Source organism: Triturus cristatus, chromosome 8, assembly GCF_964204655.1.
Source record: "Triturus cristatus chromosome 8, aTriCri1.1, whole genome shotgun sequence".
NCBI classification, from domain to species: domain Eukaryota; kingdom Metazoa; phylum Chordata; class Amphibia; order Caudata; family Salamandridae; genus Triturus; species Triturus cristatus.
Genome location: NC_140591.1, coordinates 1,543,720,611 through 1,543,733,915, shown reverse-complemented (window position 1 = coordinate 1,543,733,915; position 13,305 = coordinate 1,543,720,611). Strand labels below are relative to the sequence as shown.

At 55.2% G+C, this 13,305-nt stretch overlaps 1 protein-coding gene across 2 annotated transcripts in view; it reads left to right on the top strand.

Moving 5' to 3' along the window:
• The window catches only part of LOC146806097 (interleukin-1 receptor type 2-like), a 63,578-nt gene that overhangs the window by 34,358 nt on the left and 15,915 nt on the right, over positions 1-13,305 (top strand). For both annotated transcript variants that reach the window (XM_085623430.1, XM_085623431.1), the window contains exon 5: positions 9,258-9,430. In XM_085623430.1, coding sequence (XP_085479556.1) covers positions 9,258-9,430 — 173 coding nt within the window. The remainder of the gene's footprint in view (positions 1-9,257; positions 9,431-13,305) is intronic.

The following is a 13,305-nucleotide window of genomic DNA, read 5'->3' as shown; positions in this document are numbered from 1 at the left end:
ACCCCCACAATGAACTCCACCTTGTTTAAAAACTGACAATCTGGCCACAAAAAGGTTGCCTGCCCTCCCATCCAAAGTGAAAAGCTGACGCAGATAAATGTTGTCAATAAGACTTGAAAAATACATAAAAAATATTTTCAACTGGCTTTAGGTACGATCTCACATACACTGCTAAAATGGAGCAGGAAGTGGGTATATTTAGCTTCAACAATGTTCTAAATTTGGATTACAAGTTTCTCAGTAACCCAAAAAAATTACTTATATAAGGCCCAAAATTAAAATCTCCTGACGTGGTCAAAACATGCGTATCTGGCCATGTACCGCAGCATCCTAGAAAAGACATTCCAGACAACTGTACCCAATGAGAGTTCATATTTACATGCAGAAGATGCTGGATTGTTAGGCACCTGAGGGGAGCAGCCTCTTACGACTGTTAGGCTCAACTCGCTACCCTGTCTGTCCATATTGTGCCGTGCCATCCGGTGAGTCTGGGTTATGAGTGCCATGCTCCGCTTACTCCCTCCGTCTGCCTACTTACCCTAAAGTAAGGCATCCCCAGGTAAGTCATTTTTCTCTGGCTCACAGCGCCAGCCTGCTTACCCTGCCGTAAGGCATCCCCAGGTAAGTGCCTTCCTCCGGCACACCACCCTGCAGGTAACCCTCCTTTACCAGCCAATGTACCTCTTGAACTGCCATGCGGCCTCTGGGCCTCATGTCTCCAGGCAGCACACCCCTTCTGTCTTTTGTTTTTTTCCCCTTTTGCTGCCGCCTGCCATTGCAGCCCATAGGTTGGGCAGAATATTTAGATTCCTTCCTCCGACGGGTGCATTCCAGGTTCCTCCCCATGCCTGTGGAGATGGGCTCTTCCAACGGATTTTGAAACCCTCTTCAAAGCCTTTCACCAGTAGGGTGGTGTCTTTTGTCTTAATGTACCCACTGGCTAGCCTCCTGAGCTGGTGCATTTTAATGGGGGACCTGGCTAGCTGAAGACCCCTGACCCTGCTTTCAGGCCAGGTCGCTCCCCACGCCGCACAGCTCCCTCCTGTGTGTCCGTGACTCCGCTGCGCTGCCGCCTTCTGCCGTGAGTTCGCTGCTGGTGGGCTCATTCTGTCATTGTATTGCTTGTTCTGCTTTGCTGCCTCTGACTGTATTTTTTGTCCTGTCTTTGCCTGTTCATAGCCCCCTCTCCCCGCTGCCCAATGCCCCCTTTTTCATTCTGTACCCCTCGCCGCTCCTCTTCCCGTCCCCGCACCCGCCGCTGCTCCCCTGCGGCCCGCCCTCTTTTTAGGTCTCGCCTGACCCAGCGCATGCGCTGGTCTGGCAAGACATTTTGTGAGGGCTCCAAAAAGTGCTACCAGGCCAGCCTAGAGCTACAGTGCATGTGCGCGGGCGTCGCGCTTTACCGCGATTACTTTCACGGCCGCTTGATGTTTGATCGCGATCACTTTCGCGGCCGCTTTGATGTTCTCCGTGAGGCTTCAATAGATTGCAGCAGTTAAAACAAGCATTGGCATAGCCAATAGGTCTCGCTTTTGGGACCTTCTAAGAGGTTAGTTATGCAACTGTTGCATGGCTAAACACTTATAAGGTCCCAAAGGTGAGACCTATTGGCTATGCCAATGCTCGTTTCCTTCTGTTCCCCGTTCCCACCGCGCGGCAGTGAGTGCGACCCCTGACCCTGCTTGCAGGCCAGGTCGCTCCCCACGCCGCACAGCTCCTCCTGTGTGTCCGTGACTCCCCCGCGCTGCCACCTTCTACCGTGAGTTCGCTGCTGGTGGGCTCATTCTGTCATTGTATTGCTTGTTCTGCTTTGCTGCCTCTGACTGTATTTTTTGTCCTGTCTTTGCCTGTTCCTAGCCCCCTCTCCCCGCTGCCCAGTGCCCTCTTTTTCATTCTGTACCCCTCGCCGCTCCTCTTCCCGTCCCCGCCGCTGCTCCCCTTTGGCCCACCCCCTTTTTTCCTTCTGTTCCCCGTTCCCACTGCCCATTCGCCGCCCAGCTGCTCCTCCCTCCCACTTCGCCTTATATGGAGGACGCCGCGCGGAAGCGCCGCTGGCGTGCCAAAGGCCAGCCCGTCTGCGCCCATCCGCGCCTTGACCGCGCCCAGCGCCAGGAACTCTGGACCCCGCCACCGCCACGACGCCAGACTCCGATACGACACCAGCCCTCTCCTCGCACTCAACACCGGACTAAACCACTGTTGCTTCCAGGCCGCCCCGAAACACACCCACGGACCTTTCACCAGCCGCACTTGCGACAGAGCTAACAAAACTCCCAAGACCAGACCCAACCACCATCACTGCATACTCCTCAACACCCGCTCCACACGCAAACACGCAGTCGAGCTCTGGGACCTGCTCGACACCTCCGCCCCAGACGTTGCCTTCCTGACCGAGACGTGGTGGAACGACTCCTCGGTGCCTGACATCGCCATTGCCATCCCGAACGGCTACAAGGTCACCCACAGGGACCTCACCAATGGTACTGGAGGAGGAATAGCCATCGTCCACAAGTCCACCCTCAAGGTATCCACAGACACGGACGACACCCTCAGCATCACCGAGCACCTGCACTTTCAGATCCACACCGACCCCAACACTACCCTCAGAGGAACCCTTGTCTACAGACCCCCCGGACCCCGGGCACAGTTCTGCGACTCCATTGCCGACCTCGCAAGCACACACGCACTCGCCTCCATGCACTACATCCTCCTCGGGGACCTCAACTTCCACCTCGAGAACAACAGCAGCACCAACTCCACCACCCTGATCGACAACCTCGCCAACCTCGGCCTCAGACAACTCATCACTGCACCCACCCACGCCGCCGGCCACACGCTTGACCCCGTCTTCTCCACCAGCACCCACGTCGCCTTCAACAACACCACCGAACTCCACTGGACCGACCACCGATGCATCCACTTCACCTTCAAGAAACCAACCTCTCACCACCGCACCCAACCGCTGCCCCGCCGCTGCTGGAGCAAAGTCACAGTAGACCAGCTGACCACCACCCTCGCCCAGAACCCACCCACTGACCCAGACGCTGCTGCCCGCAGCCTCAGACAGTGGATCGACGACTGCGCCAACACCCTCGCCCCGCTCAAGAAACTCCACAACAGCCGCACCAGCAAGAAAGCCACCTGGTTCACCGCAGAGCTCCAGACCTCCAAATGAACATGCCGAAAACTGGAGAAGAAATGGCTCCTTGATCGTACCCCGGACTGCCAGGCAGCCCACAAGGACGCCACCCGCAGACATCACCACCTCATCAGACTAGCCAAGGGATCCTCCTTCAAAAACCGCTTGGACAACAACGCACACGACAGCAAAGAGCTCTTCAGCATCGTGAAGGAACTCTCCAACCCCAGTGCCAACATGAACGACATCCCGCCATCACAAGAAGTGTGCGACTCACTGGCCACCTTCTTCCACCGCAAGATCGCTGACATCCACGACAGCTTCAACACCACGGCCGTCCCGACTACGCCAGACCCCACCACTACAAACACCACCCGCCTGACCTCCTGGTCCAACGTCAACAACGACGAGACACGCAAGATCATGAACTCCATCCACTCAGGATCACCATCGGACCCCTGCCCACACCACGTGTTCAACAAAGCAGATGCAGCTATCGCACGCCAGCTACGGAAGGTCATCAACATCTCCTTCGAGACAGCGACATTCCCGAAAACCTGGAAGCACGCTGAAATCAACGCCCTCCTCAAGAAGCCCAAGGCGGACCCCAAGGACCTTAAGAACTTCCGGCCCATCTCCCTGCTCAGGTCATCGAGAAAATCGTCAACATACAAGTGACCCGCCACCTCGAGGACAACGACATCTTAGACCCGTCCCAGTCTGGATTCAGATAAAACCACAGCACCGAGACAGCCCTCATCGCCGCCACAGACGACATCAGACGCCAACTGGATAGCGGCTAAACATCAGCCCTCATCCTCCTAGTTCTATCAGCCGCCTTCGACACAGTTTGCCACCCCACACTAAAGACACGCCTCCAAGAAGCCGGAATCCAAGAGAAGGGTCTCGACTGGACCACGTCCTTCCTCTCCAGCAGAACCCAAAGCGTCCGCCTCCCACCCTTCCGCTCCGAAGCCACCAACATCATCTGCGGCGTCCCCCAGGGCTCATCCCTCAGCCCGACGCTGTTTAACATCTACATGACCCCCCTTGTACAAGTGGCCCGCCATCACGACCTCAACATCATCTACTACGCCGACGACACCCAGCTCATCCTCTCCCTCACCAAACACCCACACACCGCCAAAACCAACCTCCACGAGGGAATGAAGGCCGTTGCCGACTGGATGAGGAGCAGTCACCTGAAACTGAACTCGGACAAGACGGAGGTCCTCATCCTCGGATCCACCCCCTCAGCCTGGGACGACTCTTGGTGGCGGACCACGCTGGGAACAGCACCGACACCCACCAACCACGCACGCAACCTGGATTCATCCTCGATTCCTCCCTCACCATGTCTAAACAGGTCAGCGCCGTCTCCTCCTCCTGCTACAACACCTTCCGCATGCTCCGCAGGATCTACAAGTGGATCCCGACTGACACAAGAAGAACAGAGACACAGGCCCTTGTCAGCAGCAGACTGGACTACGGCAACGCACTCTACGCAGGAATCCCAGCCAAAAACATGCGTCGACTACAACGCATCCAAAACGCATCTGCCCGACTGATCCTCAACATCTCCCGCCGCAGGCACATCACCCCCCACCTGAGAGACCTACACTTGCTCCCCGTCGACAAGAGGATCACCTTCAAGCTCCTCACCCACGCACACAAGGCACTCCACAATGCTGGGCCAGCCTACCTGAACAGCAGACTCCGCTTCTACACCCCCACCCGCCAGCTCCGCTCTGCCAGCCTCGCACTCGCCGCTGTCCCCCGCATCCAACGAACGACCTCCGGCGGGAGATCCTTCTCCTTCCTCGCCGCCAAGACCTGGAACACCCTCCCGACCCACCTACGGCAGACCCAAGACCTTCTCACCTTCAGAAGACGCCTCAAGACCTGGCTCATCGAGCAGTAGCAGCACCCTCCCCCCCCCCCCTCAGCGCCTTGAGACCCGCACGGGTAAGTAGTGCACTATACTAGTACTCTGATTGATTGAAGACATCTCCATCCTTTGTTGTCCCCTCGCATCCGTGTCCCTGCTACTTCTTTTTCTCTTTCTTGTCCCCATGGTGTTTGCTGTGCTTGCAGCCTGAGGCCTAGTGTCCCCCTTCCCACCCGCAGACTGTGCAAGCGTGCAAAAATGTGCACGCCACACCCAATGAGCACTCATTGCAGTCGTATTTCCAGCACATCTCTGCTGACCCCTTCTGCTGGTGCTTTCCAGCTGTTATATGCCTCAGGCTTGTAAAATGCCCTAGGTTTGTCGTGCCTTCTCTTAAAGGTTTTTTTTTTAATGGACTGTTCACCTTCTCCTGCCCAAACCCTGACCTCCTTTGCCACCAACATCTTGTGGATGAACCCGGATACATCCTGCTCTTTCCATCACATTTCAGGGTGTGTCTGCATTTTTAATCTAAAGCCCCCATCATAGTCCAACCATGCCTCCCCAGGGAATCGCCTATCTGCCTCATGCACATTGGCCTCATAGAACCAGAGGTCTGCTGCACTGTGCAGGAACTTCGCCACGATAATGCATGCCACTATTCTGAATGCATCGAGCCAGTTGTCAAAATTCCTCTCCTTTCTCACCCTATTTCTCTCCCTCCGGACTTCCTCTTTCTTGTCGCATAGTGTCAGGTCTAAGCCCCCCAACTGTATTTCTAGTAGTGTAAAAATGGCAATTTATTCTTACCTCAAAAATCTTTCATTTTCCACTGGAGGGAAAAGGCTTGCTAGCCCCATCACTCTCATGATCATTGATGGCTGTCCTGGTGGCGGCCTCACCCCTAGGCCTCAGGCGCTTGCCCCACCAGCGCTGGGTTTCTCATTCTACCTGCACGGCCCCAGGCTGCCATGGGGGAACCAGTCCCCTGCTGTTCCGCTGCGCTGTGGCTTGACCCCTCGAGGGCCCTGCTGGGAGGCCAGGAGTGTGCGCCCCAGATCCATCAGGTGCCATGGGAGCCCAGACACCCCTCCCTCCTGTGCCAGAGTGCCTGTTATGCCCTGATCGTGCATGCCTATGCCATTGAACAGCAAGGGTAGAAATGACTTTAAATATTCATGCACATTTCACGGATATGCTCACCGCCTGCTGTCTTGCTGTGTGCCTCGCTGTTGGATCCCGCCATCGGCGTCCGTCTGTCTGCGACCTTTCGTCACCCCAGTTCTCTTTGGTGCCTGTTTTACGATGGACTGCTGCTTCCTGGCCTTCTGCACTTTCTCCAGCTCGATGCTTGCATCTTCAGTGTCTGCCATGGGGCCCTACGCTCCGCTGTTTGGCTGCTGTTGGACCCCTCCCCCGGGTCCCCGCCCAGGGGGTGCGCTGCCAGTCTTTGCGCGCTTCTGTGATGCTGTCTGAATCCGTCGCAGTCACTCCTCCACTGCGCCTGGCTGCCCCCCTGCCCCTCGCTTCCACTTGCCTCTCTTTTGAGCTGCTGGGCTGGTCACAACACCTGCTTTGGAGGGGGAGAGGGACTCCGGTGTTGTTTAGGGCCTGGGCTGCATCGCTGGTGGTAAGTGAGCTGGCCCCAGCTCTTCTGGCTTCTGCTCCGGTGCTGTTGCTGTGTGCTCGTAAGCGAGGTGCTGCACCAAGTATCTCCCGAAAAAGTCATTTTTTGCCCCTTTCAGTAAAGGTTTCAACCCTGGACCCCCTCATGAAATGTTTAGCCATAAGGGGGTGCTGCTGCTTCCATTTGCTCCCTGCCCCACGCGCACATGATCAGTGGCGCGCACATGATCAGTGGCTCGCACTGCTCGCTGTCTGCCGGGTAGGCAGGGTCTCGGCACGCACTGCTCGCTGTCTGCCGGGTAGGCAGGGTCTTGGCGCTCCCTCCGATGGATGTATTGATTTTGGGGTTCTACCCAAGACTCACTGGCTTGCTGCAGATGCCAGGACTCTAATCTGGCTTCCTGGTTCAATGTCGGCAGTTCGGATAGTCGCACCCGCCTTCTCTACATTGTCCCGGGGGCCTCTTCTGCCCTGAAAATGTTCAGACTCGAGTCGCTGCCCGGCGCAGCCTCCTCTGGCAGAGACACTGCCGGGCAGTGCGGACCATCCCGGGGGTACCGGCCCTCTGACACACCGCGGCGCCTCAAGGAACCTCTGCCCTTTCCCGGTTTGTGGGGGTGAGCTGTAGCCGTCCGAGCGTGGCTAAATAACACTGGTCTCCGGCGAAGCAAGCGTCTCGATGATCAGGTACTCGTGGGTGTGGTGATCCTCTCGATGTTGATCTCAAAACGTCCAGGCCACGCGCTGCCCCGGCTCCACCAATGCACTCTCTGCAGGGGCAGCGGCAGCCTTTTAACCTCCGGTCCCCAGTCGAGGTGCAGTGAACCCCCGATAGGGCCTGGCCCACATTGGCCTGGCGTTTTCTTGCCAACCAGGGCACGCTTTCACCCCCACCCCCCACCCCCCGATATGGCGGGACAAAGCGGTATTCACAGCGCTCCAGTGGTAGTGATTGCGCCGGCCTCAAGGTTTACTCTCCGGGCGGCCTCTGCCAGTTGTGGTGTTGTGAATAACATGGCAATGATGTTCGAATTTATGCAAATACCGTATAAAATCCAACACAGCGGCCATCTTAGTGCCAACACACGCCTGCGCAATAGCACCAGGTGAGCTCGAGAGAGTCTCACATGATTCTCCTCACCATGGGATGGAAGTGTGATGACTCGACCTCCCGATCACTATGGTGGTCTGTAGCAATGAGATCTTGATGGCTACCCCCACAGTCCCAACCTACATGATGGCAGCGAAGACCTGCCGATGACCACTTGCACACGAATGGTCCTGTCTTTGCTCATTTGATGGGCTGCTCTGCGTGGTGGACCCTTGGTCTCGATCATGTGATGACCACTTGGACACAAATGGTCCTGGCTTTGCTCATTTGATGGGCTGCTCTGCGTGGTGGACCCTTGGTCTCGATCATGTGATGACCACTTGCACACGAATGGTCCTGGCTTTGCTCATTTGATGGGCTGCTCTGCGTGGTGGACCCTCTGGTCTCGATCATGTGATGACCACTTGGACACAAATGGTCCTGGCTTTGCTCATTTGATGGGCTGCTCTGCGTGGTGGACCCTTGGTCTCGATCATGTGATGACCACTTGCACACGAATGGTCCTGGCTTTGCTCATTTGATGGGCTGCTCTGCGTGGTGGACCCTTGGTCTCGATCATGTGATGACCACTCGGACACGAATGGTCTTGGCTTTGCTCATTTGATGGGCTGCTCTGCGTGGTGGACCCTCTGGTCTCGATCATGTGATGACCACTTGGACACAAATGGTCCTGGCTTTGCTCATTTGATGGGCTGCTCTGCGTGGTGGACCCTCTGGTCTCGATCATGTGATGACCACTTGCACACGAATGGTCCTGGCTTTGCTCATTTGATGGGCTGCTCTGGTGGTGGGCCCTCTGGTCTCGATCTTGTACGCTCATCCATTTATAGAGTAACCAGTGTGGGAGGCTGCACAAAGACTTCAACAGGTATTTGTAAAGCGCACTATCACCTGCAAGGGTATCCTGGTGCCGAGCAGGTGCCCAGCCCTGCCTGCGTTAGGTGAGTTAAGTGAACACCGGGGTCATGCACAGACCTTCTGAGCCACAGTGATCATCACAGAAAGAGTGATGCTTCTATGTTCTGAAGCAAAGGTCCAGGGAATTAACAGACACTGGTCCAGGAATATTCCCACCAGAACCCTCAAAAGAGGAAATCAAGAAGGAACAACAGGGCGCCCAAAGAGAAACGGAGTAACCACCCCAGCCCGCCCGCGGAGTGCCGTCCACCCTTGCTTTGGGATGCCCTCTGTCCCAATCAGAGCAAAATCCACCCACCTGCCCTGACAAACATTTGACACTCGATAAGGCAACCACTGAATCCTCTCCTCACCCTGTAAGGCACACAAGCTCCTCCAAATGTTAAATAGTTGCCCACGTCTTTATGTCCTGACTGCAGTCTTGTGTTCTTACAAACTGAAGAGTGATCTGAAACTACGTGTTTGGAATTATACAAAGCTCTAAAAAATAAAAATCACTCAGTTATTTAACAATAAGTTATTCAAATACATTTTGATTAAATGTCATCTGTCTGTCTTTCTTTTTTTATTTACAGGAACATTCCCACAAGGCCATTCTTCATTGTGGAAAGCACCCTCTCCTTCAAAAGCGTCAGCGTCAAAGAATTCAGAAGTCGCTTCACGTGTGTAGTGCAAGATCCGTCTGGCTTCGATAACAGGAACTTTACCCTGATCCACCAAGAAGCCAGAAGGGCCAGCCACATTAAAGGTCAGTCCAGTTAAACTATGCAGGACCTGTGACCTTGCAAGATGTGAGAATGGGGGGACGGGGCAGTGTGTCAGAGGGGGGACAGTGTGTCAGTGGGGGGGGGGACAGTGTGTCAGTGGGGGGGGGGACAGTGTGTCAGTGGGGGGGGGGGACAGTGTGTCAGAGGGGGGGGGGGACAGTGTGTCAGAGGGGGAATAGTGTGTCAGAGGGGGAATAGTGTGTCAGAGGGGGGGAACAGTGTGTCAGAGGGGGGGGGCAGTGTGTCAGAGGGGGGGGACAGTGTGTCAGAGGGGGGGGACAGTGTGTCAGAGGGGGGGGACAGTGTGTCAGAGGGGGGGGACAGTGTGTCAGAGGGGGGACACAGTGTGTCAGAGGGGGGGGACAGTGTGTCAGAGGGGGGGGACAGTGTGTCACAGGGGGGACAGTGTGTCACAGGGGGGAACAGTGTGTCACAGGGGGGAACAGTGTGTCACAGGGGGGAACAGTGTGTCAGAGGGGGGAACAGTGTGTCAGAGGGGGGAACAGTGTGTCAGAGGGGGGGACAGTGTGTCAGAGGGGGGGACAGTGTGTCAGAGGGGGGGACAGTGTGTCAGAGGGGGGGGACAGTGTGTCAGAGGGGGGGACAGTGTGTCAGAGGGGGGGACAGTGTGTCAGTGGGGGGACAGTGTGTCAGTGGGGGGACAGTGTGTCAGTGGGGGGACAGTGTGTCAGAGGGGGGACAGTGTGTCAGAGGGGGGACAGTGTGTCAAAGGGGGAACAGTGTGTCAAAGGGGGGGACAGTGTGTCAGTGGGGGGGACAGTGTGTCAGTGGGGGGGACAGTGTGTCAGTGGGGGGGGACAGTGTGTCAGTGGGGGGGACAGTGTGTCAGTGGGGGGGACAGTGTGTCAGTGGGGGGGACAGTGTGTCAGAGGGGGTGACAGTGTGTCAGAGGGGGTGACAGTGTGTCAGAGGGGGTGACAGTGTGTCAGAGGGGGTGACAGTGTGTCAGAGGGGGGGACAGTGTGTGAGGGGGGGACAGTGTGTGAGGGGGGGACAGTGTGTCAGGGGGGGGAACAGTGTGTTAGAGGGGGGACAGTGTGTCAGAGGGGGGACAGTGTGTCAGAGGGGGGACAGTGCTGTGCTCTAGAGAACAATTAAGGGTACTATATTAAACTTGAGAGCGTGCCATTGACGACAGGAAGCTTAAGAGAGTTTGCTAGAGACGGACGGTGGGCAAGAGACCCTATAGAGAATGCTTGAATAAGGCTTGTATGAATATACTACAAGAGAGAGGCCCTTGCGGGAACCAGATGCATAAGAGAGCTGCAGAGATAGAACAATGGCAAATGAGCCTTTGTAGACAAGTAGCTTGAGAAATACTTTCAGCAATATGATAATGGAGATCTTCCTTTGGCGGCAATGAACAATTTACTTCCTTCGGTAATGCCTTATCCGGTAGAGACTCTATCTAGCCGTAAATTTCTTACCTTAGAATTATCTCCAGGCGTGAGACTCGATCCGGAAAATTGTGTGTGCAGTACCCCTGCGTGCTGGTAGGTGGCGTCGTCTGGCTCCGTGCAGCATCGGCGTAAGTGACGCGGGCGGTGCCTATATAGGCACCAACCCATCGCACTGACGTCCGTTCCTTTTCATGACTTTCCACACCAGGTGCGCAGAGCCACAAAGAACACTGACCACTGGTGTGGAAAACTAAGGCCTGAAAGGGGAACCGCCCTGTCCCTAGAAATCCGTTCGCAGAGCTGGGAGTATTGGTGGTGGGAATCTGTGGCTAGATGGAGTGTCTACCAGAGAAGGCATTACCCAATGTAAGTAACTTGTACATCTGATAGAGACTTCTAGCGGCAGATTCCTTACCTTAGAATAAATACCAAAGCAGTACTTCCCCAGAGGTGGGTTTGCAAAACAATTTCACACCAAAATGTCCTGCAGGACCGAACGGTCACAGTGCCTGTTACAACGGACCGGAATGTCCTGGCAGTAGTGTTTTGTGAATTTGTGCAGAGGCGCCCACGTTGCTGCCTGGCAGATGTCCGAGACCGTGTCTCCATGTGCTAACGCAGTGGTTGCAGCCTTGGCTCTGATGGAATGAGCACGCAAGCCCTCAGGGGGTTGCTCCTTGGCCAGTGCGTAGCAGATCTTAATGCAGAGCACGATCCATCAATAGATCGTTCACTTGTGAATAGTCATTACCTTCTTTGCTTCGACATACCCCACGATAAGTTGGTCGTCCACCCGGAACTCTTTCACACGTCAAGGTAGAATGACAACACTCTTTTTGGGTCCAGACGGTGAAGTCACTCCTCTTCTTTGGTGGGATATGGTGGAGCGTAAAAGTAGGCAGGGTGATGGACTTCTCTACATGAACGGAAGTGACAACTTTGGCAGAAAGGAGGTTCTAGTGCAAAGAACCAGCTTGTCTGGGTAGATGTTCGGGTAAGGAGGCTTGGATGACAGAGCCTGAAGCTCACTGACCCTCCAGGCAGATGTTATTGCCACAAGGAATACAGTCTTGGTGGTGAGGAGCCAGCGAGGACAATCGTGCAGTGGCTCAAAGGGAGCACACATCTGAAAATTAAGACCAGATTACGGACCTACTTAGGCATGATGAAGGTCGGAACATGTGTTGCAAACCTTTCAGGAACTTATGCAAAATGGGATTTAAAGAGGGATGGCTGATCAAGCAACCACAGAAAGGCTAAGATGGCAGAAATATATCCCTTTAGGGTGCTCAGAGCCCTGCTGGGCAAGAGAAAGGATAAAGAGAAGGACTTGAGTGAGGGGTGCAGAAAGAGGGTCAACCTGTTTTCTGCACACCATGCCTCAAACTTGCCCCGACTGCAGGAGTTTACAGTCTTGGTGGGAGTATACCTGGCTGCTAAGATAACAGTGAAGTGTTTGGGCGGAAGGTTGAAAGCTGTCAACTGTTGCTGCTCAATCTCCATGTAGAAAGGCAGAGCATTGACAGGTTCGGGTGGAGAACCCTCCCCTGCAGCTGCAACAGAAAATCCTGCCGAAGAGGCAGCCTGATGGGTGGACCGATGGCCATGCTCAACGGCTCGGGATACCAAACTCTCCAAGCCCTGTCCGGAGCCACAAGAATGACGGGCCCAGTCGTTCCTGATCTTTTTGAGAAATCTGGGCAGGAGTAGTATGGGCGGAAAGGCGTATAGGAGGCATGTGCTCCACTCGAAACAAAATGTGTGTCAGAGCGAAATCCAACTTAGAAACTCCAGCGCGTAGAACTGCTGAAGTTGCGCGTTCTTGGTGGTGGCGCACAGATTTAACCAAGGATCTCCCCACTGTTGAAAGAGACCTTGCACCACTTCCGGATAGAAACGCCATTCATGATTCACTAGGCATCTTTGGCTGAATTTGTCTGCCCTGGCATTCAGGGACCTTGGCAGATGTTGAACCATCAGGGAAATGCCCTGATGGACCAGCCATGTTCCGAGATGCAGGGCTTCTTGACAAAGGGTGCACGACCCCACCCTGCCCTGCTGGTTGCAGTGCCACATGGCGGTGGTGTTGTCCATGAACACCTGTACTAGCCTTCTCTAGATGGAGGATAGAAAGACATTAAATGCCAGCCGGATCTCCCGAAGCTCCAACAGGTTGATGTGGAGTCCAGATTCCACCGGAGGCTACAGCAGGCCTCTAATCTCTGCCTCTCCCAGATGGCTGCCCCATCCCAGGAGTGACGCTTCCGTCACTACTGTCAGATCTGGATGGGGGAAAGGCCTGGCGCTGACCCAATTGGTGTTTGTTCACCACCACTGCAGAACTTTTGCAGTTTCTTCCAAGATCTGGACCATGGCAGAGAGATTCCCCTGAGGCTGCGCCCACTGGAACCTCAGGTCCCACTGCAGAGCCTGCA